The 22,943-nt window shown below is 43.7% G+C and overlaps 1 protein-coding gene across 2 annotated transcripts; it reads left to right on the top strand.

Annotated features, from left to right (window-relative positions):
* Positions 1 to 654: 654 nt before the first annotated feature.
* On the top strand, positions 655 to 22,730 carry LOC128358494 (filamin-C-like). Of its 2 annotated transcripts, XM_053318795.1 has the most exons (46): positions 655 to 1,030; positions 3,323 to 3,571; positions 5,116 to 5,213; positions 6,315 to 6,465; positions 6,765 to 6,883; positions 7,046 to 7,123; positions 7,253 to 7,415; positions 7,604 to 7,804; positions 8,693 to 8,830; positions 9,008 to 9,134; positions 9,229 to 9,365; positions 9,458 to 9,651; positions 9,746 to 9,859; positions 9,969 to 10,112; positions 10,265 to 10,388; positions 10,648 to 10,808; positions 10,927 to 11,017; positions 11,133 to 11,302; positions 11,412 to 11,529; positions 11,679 to 11,941; positions 12,058 to 12,655; positions 13,064 to 13,237; positions 14,065 to 14,227; positions 14,307 to 14,635; positions 14,730 to 14,853; positions 15,004 to 15,160; positions 15,247 to 15,436; positions 15,545 to 15,572; positions 15,697 to 15,934; positions 16,051 to 16,150; positions 16,274 to 16,414; positions 16,606 to 16,734; positions 16,849 to 17,022; positions 17,112 to 17,276; positions 17,418 to 17,621; positions 17,720 to 17,872; positions 17,955 to 18,077; positions 18,166 to 18,414; positions 18,570 to 18,839; positions 18,949 to 19,086; positions 19,232 to 19,347; positions 20,187 to 20,319; positions 20,420 to 20,596; positions 20,714 to 20,932; positions 21,401 to 21,625; positions 22,298 to 22,730. In XM_053318795.1, the coding sequence occupies exons 1-46, from the start codon at positions 655 to 657 to the stop codon at positions 22,483 to 22,485; spliced, it is 8,121 nt and encodes a 2,706-aa protein (XP_053174770.1). In that variant the 3' UTR covers positions 22,486 to 22,730. The 2 variants fall into 2 exon arrangements, with proteins under 2 accessions (XP_053174770.1, XP_053174771.1); XM_053318796.1 differs by lacking the exons at positions 15,545 to 15,572; positions 18,166 to 18,414 and having other exon boundaries at positions 15,247 to 15,453; positions 15,704 to 15,934; positions 17,955 to 18,081; positions 18,577 to 18,839.
* The last annotated feature ends 213 nt before the right edge of the window (positions 22,731 to 22,943 follow it).

The raw sequence follows: 22,943 nt of genomic DNA, 5'->3' as shown, positions 1-22,943 counted from the left end.
CTCAGTTGTTCAGCCACTTGGACCCTGAGCATGACATACATCCACAACAATCAGTAAGCCCCAGCCCCCAGCCACTCAAATAGGAGCGCCTAAAAATAAGGATCATGGCGCAACTGTTGCGCTGCCTGGGGTCCGACCAATCACTGGCCCATCCTTCCCGTAAACCGACCCCCGACTCCCGTTATCCTTATGGATTACTAAATAGACTATGATCACAGAGGCTGTGACGTGGCCCGGGGTCCTTTATATACCCATCTCTTTCCTCCCTCAGCATTCAAATCAAACACGCTTAAAGACAACTCCAACAGTGCTGCTCCAGCTCACCTGCCACGAAACTCAAACAGCGACATCCTTCAAGGGGTCATACTAGAGAGGAACGACTTGTCAAGAGGGTGCCAATTAAAAAAGCGGACCATCAGCTGCCTTGCACGTTGTAAGTCGGATAATTTAATCCATCACTGTCCTGACATAAGTGGTTTCTTCGCAAGTACTTTCGAAAAATCTCCAGGCTGCTTTTCAAACTCCTGTAAGTTTGAACTTTCCTCCGCGAGAGCGCGCTTGCCATCGACCTGCTAAAGTTTTCAGCGCTGCCGAGCGCACAATTCAACACATCAGTGTCACCGAGGTATAAAAGTGGACACGGAAAAAGCCACCATGATGAGCAATAACTACAGCGAGGACCAGCTCCCGCCACAGTACTACCAGGCCACTGACTTTGGGGAAGAAGAGGACGACGAGATGCCAGCCACGGAAAAGGACCTGGCCGAGGACGCCCCATGGAAGAAGATCCAGCAGAACACCTTCACCAGGTGGTGCAACGAGCACCTCAAGTGCGTTAACAAGACCGTCACCGATCTGCAGAGGGACTTTAGTGATGGGCTGAAGCTCATTTCACTCCTGGAGGTTTTGAGCCAGAAGAAAATGTATAGAAAGTACCACACCAGACCCAACTTCCGTCAGATGAAACTGGAAAATGTTTCAGTGGCACTAGAGTTCCTGGACAGAGAACGGATCAAGCTAGTCTCAATCGGTAAGTTACAACAGTTCAGTTGTAAGATGGCAAGTTAAATAAGTAATAAGAGAATTAATTTACAATAGTTGACAGTGTGCTGATCCATCCATATATGATGATTAATATTTGAGCTATGATAGTCACATCATATCATACTTTTTATGGTTTTATTATACTTTTATATCATATTTTCACAAACACATATACATTTTGTAGCTGCCCTGGTGGTATGTTATCAGCCCAGGTGTTAGCCAGCAGTGAGACATGGCTTTCACAGGTCTCTGGAAATCTACATTGATCCAGGGTCATTGGAAAGTTTCTACAGAGGTGCTACTGAGGTCATTAATTTGTGTCAGGGCCAATAAGTCCTAATGTCTCTATAGTGTGGTTTAGCTTACTCCAACTTTAACTGTTCTGTAAGCTATGGGCTGGAAATTCACTAGGGCTGTGCTAATGAGAACAATGTAGTTTATACATGTGGACAGGAGTCACACACACGTCTGTATACACCTACACAAGCAGGCACACACACTCTGTCAGGTCAGGGGTCAGCGTGACTCGCTGGGGCTCTGTTGACAGCCAAGTTGCTGTCTGGGGACTGGTCTACTTACAATAGCTGAGCTCAGAGTCACAAGAAAGGGGTCAGCATCTCTAAATAACCCCCCACCGCACCTCCCCTCCACCAGAGTGAACAGAAGGCCTACAAACTTTTTAATAACTGAGGAGAAACTAGTAGCCTAATATGAAAAGCAGAGAAGTGGTAAGATGAAGAATTATGGCCTAATTATACACCTGTAGACAACCCCATAATTCATACAGGAGAATAGTTATTAAATGTTTGACAGAGTATTTTTTTGTTTTGGTGACTAATGATCCTTCCACACACTTGAGCGAAATTCCTGGCATGGCTGAGGCTTTGGCCGATGGACTGTGAAGGCCAGAGTGTGTCTTAGTTGACATGAGTATTTGTGTTTGAATGTGTGTATGTGTGTAACACTGAGGGAAACTCTTAATGGCAAGTTCAATCATCAGGGGTCCTTCTGATCACAGGAGGGCAAAGGTCCCAATCACAGATCTCACCTCACAGGTGGCAGACAGTGTGTCCTCTGTATAGTGTGTCTTAATATGTAAATGTGTGTCTGGCACAGTTGTCCCAGCCGCACAGAGACACATAGGTCAGACTGCTTTGACAGAAACAGGGCGTGATAACAGAAGTCCTGGTGTTTCTTACGTTCTAGTACCCTCTCCTTCCATGCAGCAATCTAGCCCTCTTAAGATAATATCTCAGTCTCATTATAGTGACCCAGTGACAATAAAACCGTCACCATAGGCTTAGTTGCACATGTGTCACACTGTGTAACTGGAGACCATTTGATGGATGGCTATTCAACTACACATTTGCCTTTAAAGCTGGACACAGTGGAATCAAAACCACAGTGTGCCATTTTGCGCCAGCTGCCTATGTCAATCAAATGGTGACCTATCAGATGTTACCATCTGATCTATGAAAACATAAATAGTCTCAATAAAATAGTAGTGTGATAAAGTCCCTCTCCTATTAAAGTCTCACTGAATTAACTGAAATGTAACACACAGGATTAGCTGATGAAACATTAAAGTCTAGCACTCCTCAGAGGTTATCTGGCTTAAATGGCTAAATTTCTAAATGAGAGCGGGTTTAAATGGCTTATTTGACAAACTTTTCCTCTGAGAACTTCAGGAAATGAGCTGCATGCTTGCTGTCAATGAATCTAATCTCCATCTATTTGATTTATCACACTGTGGTGCTACAAGTTTTGGAGGTAATTGAAATCCAACTGATATTTATGCAGAGAGGGATCCACTTCCACATATCCTCAGCTGTCACTATCTCAGAGTACCATTGTGACTGCATGACAGATTGTCAGGGGTCCTCAGCCAGACAGCTGTCTGGGAGAAAGGGGCTTGGGGGAAGCAGTGAGGAGCATTAGATTCCTGTCTCCTCAGCAGTCAATCATCATTGTTTATATTTCTACTCAGAATAGCCTGGTCATCTGCAGTGCAGCAAAGAAGGAGTATTTTGATACACTTTTGCATCATTTCTTATTTCTTAGTTTTGGGGTGTCTTGATCAGGCACAAGAATGTACATAATTTCAATAATTTCAATAGTAGATTGCACAAACCACAGAAGGGTCCAAAAACAGTTATCTATGAAAATACACTTGGAAGATGCAGATTACTTCCAAACACTGTATGGCATGGTGCATTATGTGAATTTCTGTAAACTGTAAATCCTCATGAACTTTGTTATCTCTACTGTCCAACTACAGATAGCAAAGCCATTGTGGATGGAAATCTAAAGCTGATTCTGGGTCTTATCTGGACTCTCATCCTCCACTACTCTATCTCCATGCCCATGTGGGATGATGAGGATGACGAGGAGACTAAGAAGCTGACGCCCAAACAGCGTCTGCTTGGCTGGATACAGAACAAGGTGCCCCAGCTGCCCATCAACAACTTCAATCGGGACTGGAGGGATGGCAAAGCCCTGGGAGCTCTGGTGGACAACTGTGCCCCAGGTAAGAAACTTGTAGCGGCATCAGCTGAGTCTACAGGCTGGGCGGTGCAAGTGCTGAGTCAGAATACGTGCAATGCTGTATATGGCAGTTTTCCTTGGTTGCTATGGGAGTAGAGGTCAAGCATGTGTCAGTCATTTTATGTGAAACAGTATCAACTTCTCAAGAGAATTTGTCTCCTTTGCTCCTCATCTCCTTAATCTCCTCTCACACATTCTGTGAATTCCCACACACACACACACAAGCCCACATGCAGATTCAGAATCAGACGTCAACCAGTTTAATCTGTCTCTGGAGACCAGGTAGTGTCAGTGGGTTATAGGGCTGTGGATGGCCGAAAGGACGTCCCTGCAGCTGTCCCACAGTGACTGAAGCTTTCATTCTCACTGTTTCAGGTCCTGAGGCCCAAGTCCGGCTTTAGTGTTTATAGATTTGCTGCTACACAACACCCCCAAATTTGGGCACCATTCCTCCTCTTGTGTCAAGGGGGATGCTTGGCTACACATCAAAATACAGAATGATCTGTCACAGGGAGGTGCCTAAGCCATAGATCCAGGGACCACAAGGCCACAGTTTGAGTTACGGCTGGTTTAAGCTTTTCTTTCCAGTACTGAACATCAGAAAGTCCTCTCTTAGCTGTGCGTCACTGAGCGAAAGGTGGAGGAGTAGCCAGAGGAGTGTAGAACACCATGTTTAACTGTGTTTATAAGAGCTGTGGATCTGAGGAGACGCATCTTTCAAACACTGTGCTGCAACACTGACCATACAAGGTTCTGTTGTTTCATCAGCTAGCAAAAAACAGTAGAGTAACTGATGAAACTAGCTCTGTTCTGAAACCCAGTATCCCTACTTGTAATTTGGACACATGTGCAAGACAAGCTAAACCGACCAGATTTGGGAGAAACCAATGTTCCAAATAACAGGCACATAGCTGATACAATCTCTGTTAGTACATCCAGTATGTTCTTATACAACTATGTATGTATGTATGTACTGGTTACAGTTTTACTCCAAAGCTGACATCACTTTGAAAAGCATTGATTTCCCAAAGTAACATGCCTGAAGGCCCACTCGAGTGCCTCCCAACTGACAGCACTACAAAAGCAAAAGTCTTTATTTCTGTACTGTCACTGTACACTCCTTCCTTGCCAATGCAAGTAAACTCAATGCTCTGTGTCTATATTAATTAGATAACAGTATTCTGTGATGTGTGTGCATGAGCCTTTGAGTGAACGGCACACTCTATCGCCAACACTAATCCAATTTAGGCATTAGCAGCACAGAGGAAGCTAGCTTTAGCCCCATGGAGAGTGTCAGAGCGTCTATCGAGGTTGTTTCCTTAAAAGAGTCAAGAGAGTCCTTTATTGTCACACATACTGAATTCACAGGAGCAAAGCAGTGTGGGTAAGGTCATGCAATGTTGTAGCTGGAGGTGCTATAGAGATAGTAGTGACAGCCCAAGTGGACTTAATATAGCAACCACAGTGTGACTGAGCCTGTGCTAGCCTGTGAAGAATTGTCTAATCGTCCTGCTTGCATTCTGTTAGGTTTGTGTCCTGACTGGGCAGACTGGGACCCAAACAAGCCTGTGCAAAATGCCAGAGAAGCCATGCAACAAGCTGACGACTGGTTGGGTGTGCCTCAGGTAAGATGGGTGATGCATGATAAATGTCAATGACAAAGTGCCATCTTTGGTTGGAGGAGCTGGTCTTTTAGGACAAATGTTTTCTGATTGGCAACATAGTTTACACTCAGTGGATGGACATTCAATTAGCACCAATCGTCTCCAAGCAGTTTAAAGCGAATACCAAGACACATTTTTTAAACACACGCATGCCCCACTACATACACATACACCTGTGAGGCAGCACTGAACTGAAAAAAGGAAAGACTGTGTATGGAGTCCAGTGTTTTTCCAGGGAGATCATGCTGGAGGGTGTCATGAAATATTAATTACCCAGCTCACTTCTAATGTTTCCATTTACTTTAATGTAGCTCTCAGTAAGTGAGTGTGTAGGAGTTTTATTTGGTAGATCTTGAATTTGCGGAGGTGTGAATTTCTTAACACCTTCCGAGCCTGCCACTGAAACAGAGGTGTAAATATGCCAGTGCTCAACAGCATGACAATGTGAACAGAGCAAGAGTGCAATATTTCCAGTCCCATTTGTAAGGTCTTCAGTCTCTGTATTCTAATGTGCACGATGGAGGTTGTTTACTTGTTTGTCTAAGACACAGTACTAGCTATTCTCCATGAGGCTTAGCATTGGTGAGATAGCCGGGGGTGTATGTCATGGCTCTGCAGGCCTGGGGGCTGGATTCCAGTGTGGTGGTGTTAAGGAGATGTGAGAGAGGTCTGGCTCAGGATAAATCCCACTGGCTGGCTTATTGAGGGCAACAATCCTTAACCCCGCTGTCCTGGGGTTAAATATAACTAGCATGGAGCATGGCTTTGTGCCACTGTATGACAGACAGGCAAACAAGTATTGGATGGGAGAGAGGAGTCAGAGGTAGAGAGAATAAATAATCCTTGTTAAATCCTATTGCACTATGCTTAATAAAGGAAAGTTGTATGAAGACTTAACTATACATTTTTTTAGACAACAATTTAAACATTAGTCTATGAGGTTTTTATAGTTATGATTGTTACAGAAAGTTGCACAAAAGTAACCATTAATGTTCATTCAGACAACGTCATACATACTGGATGATTAATGCTTGTTATGCTGGTTGTCTGTCTCCACTCTAGGTGATTGCACCTGAGGAGATCGTGGACCCAGATGTGGATGAACACTCAGTGATGACCTACCTGTCTCAATTCCCGAAGGCAAAGCTGAAACCTGGAGCTCCTCTCAGAGCCAAACAGCTTTTCCCAGACAAGGCCAAAGCCTATGGACCTGGTGGGTAGTCTGATAGTGGCAATGCACTTGCACGGTTCACAACAGTTCATATGAGCTGCATGAATGCATAATATATTTTGTTCTTGGGATTTAATGTTAGAGCAGTGACACACATAACTCTTTGGGGAGCTTTGTACCATGTAGATGTCTCAGTGCTTAATTTACTTACTGGCAATCATCTGATTTCAGAAAAAACGTACTAACATAATTTATCTGTGTGTCACGTTGTGGCCTGATAAGTTAGCCTAAACATTGCTGAATATATCATCTCAACTCATATCTCTGTATTTACATTACAGGTATTGAGCCTCATGGCAACAAAGTGCTGCAACCAGCTGTGTTCACTGTGGAGACTCTGGAAGCTGGCAGTGGTGAGGTCCTGGTCTACGTGGAGGATCCTGAAGGACACAAAGAGGAGGCAAGTTATACCTAATGCACAAGAAGTTGAGTTTATGTGAGTTGGCTATCACATATTTATGTGAGATGGCTATCATATAAACCGAGCTAAATTTAGAAATTTTAAACTTTAACATCTTATCATTGATCTAACCCTCTCTAACTTTACCTTCTTATTCTCCAGGCTAAAGTTAAACCCAACAATGACCCAAAAAGAACCTACACTGTCACCTACGTTCCTAAAGTTGAGGGTGTCCACAAGGTAAGACTAAACATCTTTTACTTCATTATTGCTAATGTATTGATATGCATTATGTCTTCACATGAACACAGGCAAACTCTCTTTTTAAAATGAAATTTGAAATTCTCTCTCTCTTTCCTTTACCAACAGGTCAAAGTGCTGTTTGCTGGTCAGGACATTGACAAAAGCCCCTATACAGTGAATGTGGCAAAGGATATGGGTGACCCCAGCAAAGTCCATGCCAGAGGACCAGGTCTGGATCCTACTGGGAATGTGGCCAACAAACCCACCTACTTTGACATCTACACAGCTGGTAAGAGCCAGAAATTCAACCACTACACATACTGAAATGTAGACATTTGAAGGAATGTGATCTGATGAAAGGCTTGAAGTTTAGTTTTTTAAAACTAAGTCAAAAGAATCACCGTCATTTCCTTAAAAAGCCTAAAGTTACAACTGCAGCTCACTGTGATAACTGATGATGTTTTGTGTCAAACTCAGGTGCTGGTAATGGTGATGTCAGTGTGGTCATCGTCGATCCTCAGGGCAAAAAGGACACAGTGGAGCTCATCCTGGAGAATAAGGGTGACAGTGTTTTCCGTTGCACCTATCGCCCTGTGCTGGAGGGGCCTCACACCATCCATGTGCTGTTTGCTGGCCAGGAGATCCCCAAGAGCCCTTTCACAGTCAACATTGCAGAGGGTGAGCCATTTGTCTGTGTTGTAAATTACTGTCAGACAAATCAGATTTCTTAACGTGCTGTTAGTGTCAGGGTGACCTATCCATCACAATCTACAGTCATCTTTATTTTCCCTGGGATCAACTGCCAGGTACAGACCATAACCCTTCCCATTTGTCATTTCTAGCTCCACAAGTTGCTCCTCCCAAGGGAGCCCCACTGCAGATAGTCCCTCAATCAGTGCGCGCTCCTCCTGCAGTGAAGGGTGGAAAGGGGGCACCCCCCCCAAAACCTGGCCGCCCAAGTTAGTATGGTCTGCTGGGAGGAGCCTGTGCCTTTTGCGCAAACAGATCCCTACAAACCCATCTCTGTGCTGCGCCAAGTCGATGCCTTTCTGTGCTTTCTCTAAGATTGGAGTGCCCGGGCTACATGCCATGCTTGGTCGCCTGCGTCATATTATTGCGGTCTGCAGCTTGATGGCTCAATTTCAGAAAGATGAGATGCAATGTTGTCCAAATAGTCCCATTTTGCATCTTCTGTCTACTTTGTTCCACTGTGTTTGCTTGCGTTGTTGACATGTTTTTATTGCATCTAAATTTGCATTAGCCAGCATTCAGTTAAAGCCTGCAGTCAACATTTCTGAGTGATTGACTGAAATGTTGTCAGATGCACCCTCATTGCTCTCAAACGTGTCAATATCCTATTTAGTATATTCTGTACTTTGTGTTATATGTGCTGCAAATAGCCCCATTCTCATTTACAGGTTCTGTCTGTCAACCTTTAAGGAATCCCATTTGAATTGGATATTTTAATGTCTGCTAACTAACATTGCTATCAACTGCTGGCTTTTCTCAGTTGCCTTTTGCTTTGCTAAATATTCTCCCACTCACACTTGTTTGTATTCCTTTCAGCCGTGAACCCAAATGCCTGTAGAGCTACAGGCAGAGGCCTTCAGCCTAAAGGCGTGAGAGTAAAGGAGGTTGCAGACTTCAAAGTTTTCACCAAGGGAGCTGGCAGTGGAGTACTGAACGTCTCAGTCAAAGGACCAAGTGAGTCAAACATTTCTCTCTTCTCTGTAGCACTTCTCACTCCTCCTCTTATATTTTTGGAATTATGGATTGGAAGTGTTGCATTCACATAGGCAAATGATAAAGCATCAAACCATATGCATAAAATATCTGTTCGACTTCATAAGAATCCATATTGACCTTGTTTTTAATCCTCAGCTGGAGCAGAGGAGCAAGTGAAAGTACGAGATGCAGGAAACGGTGTGTATGAATGTGAATATTACCCCCTTAAGCCTGGCAAATACACAGTCAGCATCAACTGGGGAGGTCAGCCCATCCCACGCAGGTAAGGTCCTATTGCTGTGTTTACATAGTCATCAACAATGCTAATTCACTTTTATGGTGGGTAATATTGTGTGTTTTGTACTTTGTCATTGCAGCCCCTTTGAAGTTGAGGTGAGCGACGAGGTAGGTTTTCAGAAGGTGAGGGCCTGGGGTCCTGGTCTGAAGACTGGAATGGTTGGAAAATCTGCTGACTTCGTGGTAGAGGCCATTGGCACCGACGTTGGAATTCTGGGTAAGTCATGGTCCAGTTATATTCACTCAGGAAATGAAAAGTGACATTTTATTTACTTCAAATCTGAGTGTATCAATGCTCCCTTTTTTCAGGCTTCTCCATTGAAGGCCCATCTCAGGCTAAAATTGAATGTGTTGATAAGGGTGATGGATCATGTGATGTATGCTATTGGCCCACTGAGCCTGGTGACTATGCTATCCATGTCATTTGTGATGACGAGGACATCAAGGACAGCCCCTTCATGGCCCACATCCTCCCTGCAGCCAATGACGTCTTCCCTGAGAAGGTAATAATTACATATCATACATTTAAGAATAAGGCACTATGATGTTTTGATTGTATTCCTAACAAAATACATTCAATGTATTTGGTGGTTGTAGGTGAAAGCCTATGGTCCAGGTCTGCAGCCAACTGGTGTCACTGTGAACAAACCAACTGAATTCACCATTGATGCTCGCATGGCTGGGAAGGGTCAACTCAAGATCTATGCACAGGTATATAGAGCACCAGTTTGTGAAACCTTCATTTTTTATTCATAAGAACACTTCATTTATATTGCATGTGAGTACAGACCAGAGCTGACATGCTTTTGTATCCACTAAGGACGCTGAAGGATGCACCATTGACATCAAGATCACTGACAAGGGAGATGGCACATTTGTGTGTGTGTACACACCTGTCAAGCCCATTAAACACACCATTATCATCACCTGGGGTGAGGTCAACGTGCCCAATAGCCCCTTTAGGGTAAGACACCTGCATATTTACACATACATTTACTCTCTTTCAGAATTACATAAATCTAATGATACTTCACCAAATACAGACAATATATGAGGATTGCAGCAGTTATACTTCAACAAATTGCCTCTGCCTCAAGTACACTGTGAATTAATTAGGTGCTGGTCGGAGAGGGTTCTCACCCAGACAAAGTCAAGGTCTATGGGCCTGGAGTGGAGAAGACAGGGCTCAAGGCTAACGAGCCAACATACTTCACTGTGGACTGCAGTGAGGCTGGCCAAGGTGAGTATGTATGAGGAAATGATGTGGGTGGTTACAAAAACACTTGAGAGTTCAGTTAGTGCTATATCATGTGAATATTGAAAAATATAAAGCACAGAAAGTAAGTAAATCTGTGCACTTGGGCTGCCAAAGCAGTGGTAAATTATTTGAAATGTATAAAATGTGCTTAAAAGAGAGTTCATGGGAGCACTTCTATTTATTCTGATCATCTGCTTTTGAATGACCTTCGTGAACTATGCTCATTACTATGCACCATTAGGGGACATCAGTATTGGAATCAAATGTGCCCCAGGAGTGGTTGGCCCTGCTGAGGCAGACATCGACTTTGACATCATCAAGAATGACAATGACACCTTCACTGTCAAGTACACTCCTCCTGGTGCAGGTCGCTATACCATCATGGTGCTGTTTGCTGACCAGGTAGGAATTCAATTTACAGTTCAAGTGCTAATACATTATGTTAGCAGTTATCAGTTCTGGAATGATTTTACTTTTGTTTTTGATAATTTATTATTTTTTTTATGATTGGCTTTGTCAGGAAATTCCCATCAGTCCATTCAAAGTCAAAGTGGATCCTTCCCATGATGCCGGTAAGGTGAGAGCAGAGGGGCCCGGACTCAACAAGACAGGTGAGATTCTCACTAAATTTATATATCTATATTTCTAACAAACACCTACATCAATACTTGTCATAAAAATGATTTCACTAGGATTGATAGCACTGACAAAAGACGTGTGTTTCAGGAGTGGAGGTGGGCACTCCAACCCACTTCACCATCTACACAAAGGGAGCAGGCAAGGCCAAGCCTGAGGTGCATTTTGCAGCATCAGGCCAGGGAGAGGCGGTTCGTGACTTTGAGATCATCGATAACCACGATTACTCCTACACTGTCAAGTACACTGCTCTTCAGCAGGTACAGTAGACCTCGGTTTGAAGCCTATTAACATTAGAACAAGATGCAGCAATTATTCACTAAGGCACCCCCAAATCAATTCGTATTCATTCCTCTTGTGTATTTTTAGGGTAACATGGCAATTTCAGTGACTCATGGAGGAGATCCCATTCCCAAGAGTCCTTTCAACATCACAGTCGCTCCACCTCTGGATCTTGCAAAAGTGAAAGTGGAGGGATTAGACACCAGTAAGTTAAAAACATTGTACTAAACTCTTACATTTACCAAATAAAATTGTTTGGAAAATGCTGTAGTAATGATTGTAACTGAAATCATGCATGAAATGAAAACTGAAAAATGCAATAGTTTAAATATTTCATGTGAATGTTTCTTGCAGAAGTTGAAGTTGGAAAGGACCAGGAGTTCACAGTTAACACAAAGGGTGCTGGTGGCCAGGGTGATGTAGGTGTGAAAATGACCTCACCCTCTGGCCGACCCATCCCATGCAAGCTGGAATCAGACAAAGGCAAAGGCATTCACAGTGTGAAGTACATTCCCCCAGAGGAGGGACAGTACAAGGTTGATGTCAGCTATGATGGCAACCCGGTGATGGGAAGCCCCTTTGGGGTGGAAGCAGTGATGCCTGCTGACCCTTCAAAGGTGAAGGTTCATGAAAGCTACATGTAGTACTCCATTTTCCACATATCAATTTGGTTATTATTAAGTCACTAAAATCCTATCTGTATCATCAAACTGACCTGGCTATTGTATTACAGGTCAAAGCCTTTGGCCCAGGACTGAAGGGAGGCATTGTGGGTAAACCAGCTCCATTCACTATTGACACAAAGGGAGCTGGTGCAGGTGGGCTTGGCCTGACTGTGGAGGGTCCCTGCGAAGCAAAGATTGAGTGTCAGGACAATGGTGATGGTACATGCTCAGTGTCCTACCTGCCCACCGAGGCTGGAGAGTATGCCATTAACATCCTGTTTGCAGAACAGCACATCCCAGGCTCTCCATTCAAGGCTGCAGTGCGCCCAGCCTTCGACCCCAGCAAGGTGACCGCTAGCGGTCCTGGTTTAGAGCGGGCCAAGGCAGGCGAACCAGCAACCTTCACTGTGGACTGCACCCAAGCAGGTGACTCTGAGCTCACCATCGAGATTGTGTCTGAGACCGGGGTTAAGGCTGAAGTGCACATCCAGAAAACTGCGGAGGGAACCTTCTCTGTTACGTACATCCCACCTTTCCACGGCACACACACCATTACCATCAAGTATGGTGGCCATATGATTCCCCAGTTTCCAAAGGTCCTGCAGGTTGATCCGTCTTTGGACACCAGTGGAGTACATGTCTATGGACCAGGAGTGGAGCCCAGAGGTAACACAAGAACAGAGGACAAAGAAAATGATTAAGATTAGTTAGCACATTATATTCATTTTTCTAATGAATCTACAGAATGAACTAGTGGTAGGATTATAAATATATAATATAATATAAATATAAATATAAATATATTTGGGTTTGAACTATTTTTTCAGACAAAACAATCTATTTTAAGACATCACCTTTTGCTCTGGAGAATTATAATGGACATTGGTCAACATTTTCATTAGTCAATTTCTAAAAAAATATTTGACAGGTGATTGGATGTCGGAAAGCACGAGTTGTAGCACTATTTTGTATTATTTAAAGTTGTTCATGAATAGCTCACGATCAGTTTTACAGATCAAGACAAAATGTTTCTTTTTGGCAAACAAATCATCTTCACGCCTTTTCTGTTTCCAGGGGTCCTTAGAGAAGTCACAACTCACTTCATTGTTGATGCTCGCTCCCTCAACAAAGTTGGAGGGAATCATGTAAAGATTGTTATTATCAACCCCTCCGGCACCAACACAGAGAGCTACATCACTGACAAGGGAGATGGCACCTACAGAGTGGAGTACACAGCATTCGAGGATGGTATGAGCACAGAGAAAGGGATGACATTACTTCATTAAACACTGTTAATTTGTGCACTTGAAGGATCCTAGGTTGGAGAGACGTTAAGTGGTGAAATGAAAGTGATGAAAGTGATGAGATCTATATCAAAACACTCTAACACTTACAAGCCTAACCTGCTGCAGATAAATAGAAAATAGTTTTTTTACAGAGACAGGCTGTCTGAAAGAGCACACAGGCAGACAGAGAAATCACTAACATGTAGTCATGTTGGGTGTCATTTGGGAATAGAGGGGAGAGTGGGAAAAGTCAGAGAGAGAGAGAGAGAGAGAGAGAGAGAGAGAGAGAGGTATAAATACAGAATGATGCAGTGGAGCAATGATGTGAGGGGCAGAGAGCAGAGAGGCAGACAGGCTCTGATTTATAAATAGTGTGTTCTGGAACAGAAGCTCTTAACCAGGCAGGTATGTGTGCTGAAGGCTGCCTGTGCTCAGTAATACAGTGAGGGAATGACAGGGGGTATTAATAGAGACCACAAAGCAAAGAGATCACAGAGCATTTCTCTACCACCAGACATGCTCTAATATCATAGCAGTGGAGCTGGGAATCTGGCATATAGTCCTACTGAGAAGGCTCTGTCAGAAAAATGTTGTAACAGAATAATGAATAGGGAACAGATGTAATGTCTTGTTCGTTCACCAGAGCGTCTGCACTCTAGATGGCGTCTTTTATAAATAAACAGATGTTTATCTCCCTAAAAGGGAAGTTGTGTGGCCCATAATTAAAAACAAGTGCAATGACAGAAGACTTCCTTACTTCCTTGCTCTGATGTATCTGTTTGTGTGCAGGAATGCATCTGATTGAGGTGCTGTATGATGATGTTCCTGTACCCAAGAGCCCCTTCAGAGTGTCAGTGGTGGAGGGATGTGATCCAACCCGGGTCCGTGCCTATGGACCAGGTCTGGAGGGAGGAATAACCAACAAGTCCAACTGCTTTACTGTAGAAACCAGGTACGGTTGGATCAAACAATTATACAGTATGTGCAGGTTAAAGTTGGCAAGCTATATAATATTTTGGCTTGTTTCTCAGGGGGGCTGGCACAGGAGGCCTGGGCCTGACCATCGAAGGAGCCTCAGAGGCAAAAATATCCTGCAAAGACAATAAAGATGGTAGCTGCAGTGTGGAGTATGTCCCCTTTACTCCTGGAGACTACGACGTCAACATTAACTATGGAGGTCAGCCGATCCCTGGAAGTCCATTCCGTGTACCAGTGAAGGACCCAGTGGACCCCAGCAAGGTGAAGTGCTCTGGTCCTGGCCTGGGCACCGGAGTGAGGGCACATGTGCCTCAAACCTTCACAGTGGACAGCACACAAGCTGGACAGGCCCCACTAGATGTCAAACTCTACGGCCCTACAGGTAACGACACAAGCACAACTGCGCAAAGCTTACTCTAAACGATCAATCAGGTAGTTGGTGGTGTGTCATTTATTCCATAATGTTTTATTTCCAGGGTCTGTGGAGCCAGTTGGTGTCAAGAACAATGGTGATGGAACCCACACAGTCCACTACACCCCAGCCCAGGACGGACCTTATACTGTAGCTGTCAAATATGCAGATCAGGAAGTCCCACACAGGTATACTTTGTATATAGAAACCCACCATGCCTGGCAGTATGTGCAGATATGTCTCGACTAAAATTGTGCTCTATAGCTCACAATATTCCCGTTCCAGTTCCTGTCTTTAATAGGATTGGGTTTAGTAATTACTCTCTCCTTCATCCACAGTCCATTCAAGGTAATGTCTCAGCCTGGGCATGATGCCAGTAAGGTGCGCGCCAGTGGGCCTGGTCTTGACACTAAAGGTGTGTCTGCAAGCCTGCCTGTTGAATTCACTATTGATGCCCGTGATGCTGGAGAGGGACTGCTCACTGTGCAGATTCTGGTCAGTTAAGCTACAGTTATTCATAGATTTCCAGCATTTAAAACACTAGTTGCTTTCTGAGATAACATGATTTCCTCTACTGACAGGACCCAGAGGGCAAGCCAAAGAATGCAACCATCCAGGACAACAGGGACGGTACCTACACCGTTTCCTATGTACCTGACTCAACAGGTCCCTACACCATCACCATTAAATACGGAGGAGATGAGATTCCTTATTCTCCATACAGCATCCAGTCCCTGCCAACAGGAGATGCCAGCAAATGTCGACTCACAGGTAGGGAAACCAAAACGGTCCTAATAAATATAAATATTATTACAGATTGTAGTTGTATCTTTTTATTTATATACTGTATATTCACTGTCATGCTCTTTTACTTGCCAGTATCTATTGGAGGACATGGCATGTGTAAGTAACCAAGCCAACCATTTCTATTTCCATGTTATATTCCTAGAAAATCTTCCAAGAATCCATGCATTTATGTAGCACTAATTACTCTTTGCCCTTCCTCTACCTCCTTTGTGCTTAACAGCAAGCCTTCAGAAGCTGCAGACCTCTGAGGATACAGTCATCACTGTGGATGCCAAAGCTGCTGGGAAAGGCAAGGTGACCTGCAAGGTGCTTACTCCACAGGGGATGGAGGTGGACATGGATGTGGTGGAGAATCACGATGGGACCTTTGACATTTACTACACAGCCCCTGAACCTGGGAAATATGTTATTACCATTCGCTTTGGGGGGCAGAACATCCCTAAGAGCCCCTTCCATGTGATGGTGAGTAGATGAGTATAAAAATAACTGTTACAGTTGAAAGTGTGTACTTAACTATGTGTGTTATATTTGTTGTGACAACTACTTCTATAGAACAAAATATGTTTCTGCTTTGACAGGCCACAAATGAGCCAGTTGCTCCCTGCGATACTGTGGATCCTCTCTTCCGTCCCGTTAACTTCCTCGTCCCCTTCATGCCCCAGCAAGGAGAAATTACAGGTGCGACAAACACCACTCATAGAAAAACAAAATCATGTGCATACACACATACACCTCTCAACAAAACCTCAAAAACCTCTTTTTTGGGTCACTTACATTTAACCACACTGTTGTCATTTCTAGGTGAGGTGCGGATGCCTTCAGGCAAGACTGCTCGCCCACACATTACTGACAATAAGGATGGTACCATCACAATCAAATACCAGCCCACAGAGAGAGGCCTGCATGAGATGGACATCAAATATGAAGGCAACCACATTCCAGGTCAGCAACACACCACTTTATACAGATGGGGAAGTGTTAAAAAACATGTCTTTATCTGATATATTCCTAGATGTTAGTGATGCAGTCTGAAGAATGTCTACCCTTTTCTGTTGATTTTACCCACTGTTCTTTAAAAATGACCCTACATGACTTTGAACTCATTTCTGTTTGTAAATGATTATTTCCTACAGGAAGTCCACTGCAGTTCTTTGTGGATGCTGTGAACAGTGGAGTGGTGACTGCTTATGGTCCAGGCTTGAGTTACGGCATGGTGAACAAAGCTGCCACTTTCACTGTGGTTACCAAGAATGCAGGAGAAGGTACAATAGCCTATTTTTTCCTGGGATAGTTGGACACAGTGGATTTGTTTTAATACAGGTAACCTTTATAAACTGCAGAAAAGTAAGAAGCTTGGACTTTTTTCTCCTGCTCAGGTGGTCTATCGCTGGCAGTGGAGGGTCCCTCTAAGGCTGAGATCACCTGTAAAGACAACAAAGATGGTACCTGCACTGTGTCCTACCTGCCCACAGCACCTGGAGACTACAACATCATTGTCAAGTTTGACAACAAGCACATTCCTGGCAGTCCCTTTACTGCTAAGATCACTGGTGAGGAAAACAATCACTTCTCCCATAGAAACCCTGAATCAGGTTTTAAGGGTCGACATACATCTAAACCGCCTTTTTTTCGTGTTCAGGGGATGACACCATAACCAGGACATCCCAGCTGAATGTTGGTACAGCAGCTGACGTGTCCCTGAAGATTGCAGAGACTGATCTGAGCTCCCTGACTGCCAGTATCAGAGCTCCTTCAGGCAATGAGGAGCCCTGTCTGCTAAAGAGACTGCCCAACAGACATCTTGGTGAGATTTCACCTGCCACATACACAAAATCACAGAAATTCAATAATAATGATAAGACCTTGGATTCATCTAATGCATTTAAATTTTCTGTGCTTGGTTTTTTTTCTTATGTACTTTTCCCTGTTATTTTTTTTCCCTCAGGTATCTCTTTCACCCCTAAGGAAGTCGGTGAGCATGAAGTGAGCGTGAGGAAGAATGGCGTGCACGTGGCAAACAGCCCTTTCAAAATTATGGTTGGCCAGTCGGAGATTGGTGAGGCCAGCAGAGTCAAGGCATTTGGTAAAGGCCTGGTGGAGGCACGCACTTTTGAAATGGCTGAATTCTTTGTGGATACAAGGAATGCAGGTAGGCTTCAGAAACAGGTTTCATGGTTTACGGCTAGATTTGTTGAAAAAAGCAACAAATATTTTTCCAACTTCTATCTGCTTCTCTCTTCCCTTTAGGCTATGGAGGTCTTGCATTGTCAATTGAGGGTCCAAGCAAAGTGGATATCAACTGTGAAGATATGGAAGATGGAACATGCAGGGTAACCTACTGTCCAACAGAACCTGGAAGTTACACCGTTAACATCAAGTTTGCTGAAAAGCACATCCCAGGTTAGAATCTTTAGCTTGGAAAATGTTTGAAGTCTTAAATAAATTACTTGATGTTTACTGAATATGCATTTGTGCCCTGCAGGAAGTCCTTTCACAGTGAAGGTCACTGGAGAAGGAAGGATCAAAGAGAGCATTACCAGGAAGAGGCAGGCATCTTCGATCGCTTCAGTGGGCAGCACATGTGGCCTTAATCTTAAGATCCCAGGTCAGTACAGAAGCCAGACAGAAGTAGTTACAGAATGGTCAAACAATTTTCCCTGTAATCTCACTGGTATTGTCCTTCCTGGCTACAGGAAACTGGTTTCAGATGGTTTCTGCTCAGGAGAGGCTGACCAGGACATTCACACGCAGCAGCCACACATACACCCGCACTGAGCGCACAGAGATCAGCAAAACCCGTGGTGGAGAGACCAAGAGGGAGGTACGAGTGGAGGAGAGCACCCAGGTCGGTGGAGGCGGAAGCCCCTTCAGAGATGTTTTTGGAGACTTTCTGGGTAGAGAGAGCCTCAGCAACTTTGCTGGCATCACTGCCAGACCTGAGGGTGAGAGTCCAACTTTGAACAACCCTTTTGATTTGTAAAAACCTGTACACATAAAACCTAATGTCATTGCAGTATTTCATTTTTGTAATCAACAATATCTGTTACTTGTCTTGAAAAAATGTCTTAATTGTATATAATTTGCTCTGTCTCACCAGTTGAGAGTGGCTCTCAGGCCATGACGGCTCAGGTTACCAGCCCCGGTGGGAAAACAGTGGATGCTGACCTAGTGGATGGAGGAAGCAGCACCTACAGTGTGCGCTTCATCCCTCATGAAATTGGACCACACACTGTCAACGTTAAGTACAGAGGCCAACATGTTCCCGGAAGTCCCTTCCAGTTTACTGTGGGACCCATGGGGGAGGGAGGGGCACACAAGGTCCGCGCAGGAGGTCCGGGCCTGGAGAGAGGTGTGGCTGGAGCACCAAGTAAGTTCATAAAAGTTAATAAAATATTTTGTGAATTGTTGATTCTCAAGATGAACCCTATGTAAAACCCACTTCCCATCCAATCTAATCTTTGTTTGAACTCCCCTAGGTGAATTTAGTATCTGGACCAGAGAGGCAGGTGCTGGTGGCCTGTCCATCGCTGTAGAGGGGCCAAGCAAGGCTGAAATCTCCTTTGAGGACAGGAAGGATGGTTCCTGTGGGGTCTCCTACATAGTGAAAGAACCAGGTAAAACCTCTTCCTAATTTGTATATTTCAGCAGAGCGTGTCCTTGCAGTCTATTTGTCTCTTATCTGTTCAATAATTTAGTGATTTTTCAACACTTCTTCAGTTCATTTGATGGTAAAAGGAAATAACATGTCTGTTTACCCAGGTGACTATGAGGTGTCAATCAAGTTCAACAACGAGCACATCCCTGACAGCCCATTCATCGTTCCGATTGCTACACTGTCAGACGAGGCCCGCAGGCTCACTGTCACAAGCGTTCAGGTAAGATAAGACACACACACACACACACACACACATAGAGTTGACAAAAGCCACATTCATTTGTTGCACAAAATTACCTAAGAAATAACAAATTCACTGTCACAAAATATCAGGGTTGAATAATACACTGCAATATACTGTATAGTGTATGAGCGGTTGTAGATATTTCCCTCTAATATCACTTTGCCCTTGAAGCGTAATTGAATACCAGTGTTGGAGCACTACCCAGAACTATAATACTGTGATGCTGGCCACTGATGAAGGGCTGGATTAACTGTCCCATGCTAATGTGGGGCAACACAAGCTGTGCTATGTGTGGGCTGTGTCAGTTAGTCTATGTAATTGTATTTTTGTCTGAGTGAAAGAAAGAAAGAAAGAATAGAGTGAGTGGAAGATAAAGACCCTTTAAAAGATACCTGTGACATCTTACAATATTGGCATCCCCACTTCACAGAGGCTTGTTTTATTTGCTTTCACAGTTTCTATTGCCAACAATACTAAAAGTATGTATTTTTAGTTAAGTGAGATGCCACTTCAGGGTCCTTGTCTACCACTAGAAGCAAGGTGTAGTGTAATATCAAACCAACATCTAAAATGTCACACTATCTCTTATGTCTGGTAGGACTGCTGTCCGCCTATAGGGCAAAAACACTAAACGCCTCGCAATAAACTCTGACCTTTTCTGCCTCTCACACACAACCGCTCAATCTATTCTCGTTCAGGCATGATGAGTCACACACTTTGTGTCCCCCGAGGCTCTGTCACACTCTCACACACACACTCACACACACACACAATGCACATACACACATATTCATATGTTTCTCTATCTTTTGTAGGAGAAGGATTTGAAGGTAAACCAAGAAGCCTCCTTCATGGTGCAGCGAAATGGGGCTCGAGGTGTGGTAGATGCCAAAGTCCACACCCCATCCGGCTCTTCTGAGGAATGCTATGTGACTGAGCTGGACAGCGGTATGCACCAACCTCACCTTTGTGGCACAAAGTGGAATTCAGAGGACAGTGCAATATTCAGAAAGTTCAAAGAAAGTAACATGTCTATTTATGTTTTCAGACAAAAGTGCAATCCGCTTCATTCCACGGGAGAATGGAGTTCACTCAATAGATGTTAAGTTCAATGGATGCCACATTCCTGGAAGCCCCTTTAATGTGAGAGTGGGAGACCCAGGGCTGATTGGGGACCCAGGCATGGTGACTGCACATGGCCCTGGACTGCAGGGAGGAATCACAGGTAGATATCACCCCACTGAATATTACTATTTTAGTTTAATTTCTGTTTTTAAACTTGAATTCAAAAGATGTCCTTTCATCATCTCTGTCCATTTTTTCACTGTCCCTTTTTCAACAGGTGCACCCTCAGACTTTGTGGTCAACACCTGTAATGCAGGCTCTGGGACCTTATCAGTCAACATTGACGGGCCATCCAAAGTCAAGATGGATTGTTGCGAGTGTCCCGAAGGCTACAAAATCATCTATACACCCATGGCACCTGGCAACTATCTCATCACCATTAAATACGGCGGGCCACAGCACATCGTGGGCAGCCCATTCAAAGCTAAAGTGACAGGTCTGGTTGACAGTCATTTTTGCATCTAGTGTCTTGATTATGAAACAAATGTTCCTCAGAAAGTGTTGAGGTCAAGAAAATGTTATGTCATCCTCACTCGTGCTGCTCAGTGTACATCTTACATAAAACTCTTTCTCTGGCAGTACAGGAGTAAATTCCCATCTCCACTTGCTGCCTACAAATGCCTTCTTTATATTAATGTAATATAGAAATGCTTTCAAGATTTGAAAGAACTCTCAGGAGTCCTGGAAGTTCACTTTATTTGAAAATGGCATGAAATATTTTCAAATTTGAGCTCAGGCACTAGTGCACTTCCTTGCACTTTTCTGAGGAGGGAAACTCTCCCCCTGAGCAGCAGCATCTTTGCCTCTCTCATCTTTGTCAATACTTAGTGTGTTATGTAATGTCTGGACTGAGCCATGATGACATAAGATAACCTTACTTTCTATCTATCTCTCTCTGCTGCAGGCACCAGGCTGTCAGGGGGACACAGCCTCCATGAGACATCTTCAGTCTTGGTTGAAACAGTTACCAAAACCTCCAAGTTGGGCGGTGCCTACAGCTCGTCCTCTTCTTCCACCACCTCGACCAAACTGACATCTGATGCCAGCAAGGTGGTTTGTCGTGGAACGGGGCTGTCCAAGGCTTTGGTGGGACAGAAAAACAATTTTACAGTTGACTGCAGCAAAGCAGGTGAGATCATCACCCACATAACAAAGTACACAGACAGATGTTATATTCATAGAGTACAACCATAAATCACACAAACATAATTTCTTCAAACGCTGTAGTTAAAGCACTATGAAATTGATATTTTTTATTTGTTGCTTGGGGGTCAATGGACCAAGCTGTAAATGCAACGTTGACATGTTACCACCTTATAAAAATTTTGTGACAAACGACTTTGTGAACAGTACCAGTTTACCTATCCAACAGCCAATAAGAAAATGAAGAATTAACTGGACATGTTTCTAGCCATCTGGCAGATGTAAATCTAATATTAACTCATCTTTTATCTCTATTTGGACTCTACAAACTACTAAGGGAAATATCTGGCAATTTATGTGCTAATTGCTCCATCAGTTCACCAGCTAATCACTAACGGCAAACATTAAGTAACCATTAACGTTACTTATATAACCACAGCAATGAGCCAATGGATGCAAAAGATTTTGCACTGCTGAGAACTAGAGGTTAAAATTCTTTGTGCGTTTGTCATTACAAGCGACCCCTTTCACATCACATATTGTCATTTAATGCTTTGTTAATGTGAACATTTTTATTATCTAAGCCTACACAACCACACACCTGTACAACCTTTGTACACCATGATCATAAAATTCCGCTCTCACTGTCCTCATCCAGGTACCAACATGCTGATGGTGGGCGTGCATGGACCACATACTCCCTGTGAGGAGGTGTACGTCAAGCACATGGGTAACAAGCTCTATAACGTCACCTACACCGTCAAGGACAAGGGCAGCTACACCGTCATCGTTAAATGGGGTGATGACAATGTCCCTGGGAGCCCCTACAAAGTGGCTGTACCCTAAAATAAACTGCACCAATGCCCGGTTCTCCTCCACTGGCCTACCACCTTTTTCTCACCACGTACACACATCAACCAAACTCCCGTCCTTCCTTTTTGCTGCTGCTCCTCGCTCTTCAACATGCACTAAAACCTGCAAAGACATTTGCTTTCAGTTTTCTTCATGACTGGTGTCTTGATGACAGAGTATCGATTGTGCCAAAGTTTTGTATTAACTACCAAAATTACATCTACAAGAATGGATTCACTTTCAGAGTGATGAAAGTGTAGATTATGAGTTTTTGAGTGACATTGGTTAAATGTTTTGCTCAGTAAAATTTCCCTTCTCCTCTCTGTTGTGTAGTAATCGAATAGTGTAATATGTGAAGCGATGTCAGAGTAATCAACAGTATTAAACAGTATTAAAGTGTGATACAACATGGTTTTGTATGGAATGAGAAATTTACTTTTTTGTTATATTAA

The sequence above is a fragment of the Scomber japonicus genome, chromosome 5 (assembly GCF_027409825.1).
Source record: "Scomber japonicus isolate fScoJap1 chromosome 5, fScoJap1.pri, whole genome shotgun sequence".
Taxonomy (NCBI): domain Eukaryota; kingdom Metazoa; phylum Chordata; class Actinopteri; order Scombriformes; family Scombridae; genus Scomber; species Scomber japonicus.
The sequence above is the reverse complement of the archived record's forward strand: the minus strand, read 5'-3'. Positions and strand labels throughout refer to the sequence as shown.

Excerpts from the sequence above, each read along its gene's own strand:
- LOC128358494 (XM_053318795.1), top strand. The coding sequence starts at position 655 with ATGATGAGCAATAACTACAGCGAGGACCAGCTCCCGCCACAGTACTAC. Across the intron at positions 6,466-6,764 it reads GGCCAAAGCCTATGGACCTG|GTATTGAGCCTCATGGCAAC; the intron begins GTGGGTAGTCTG and ends TTTACATTACAG. Across the intron at positions 11,303-11,411 it reads AGTACACTGCTCTTCAGCAG|GGTAACATGGCAATTTCAGT; the intron begins GTACAGTAGACC and ends GTGTATTTTTAG.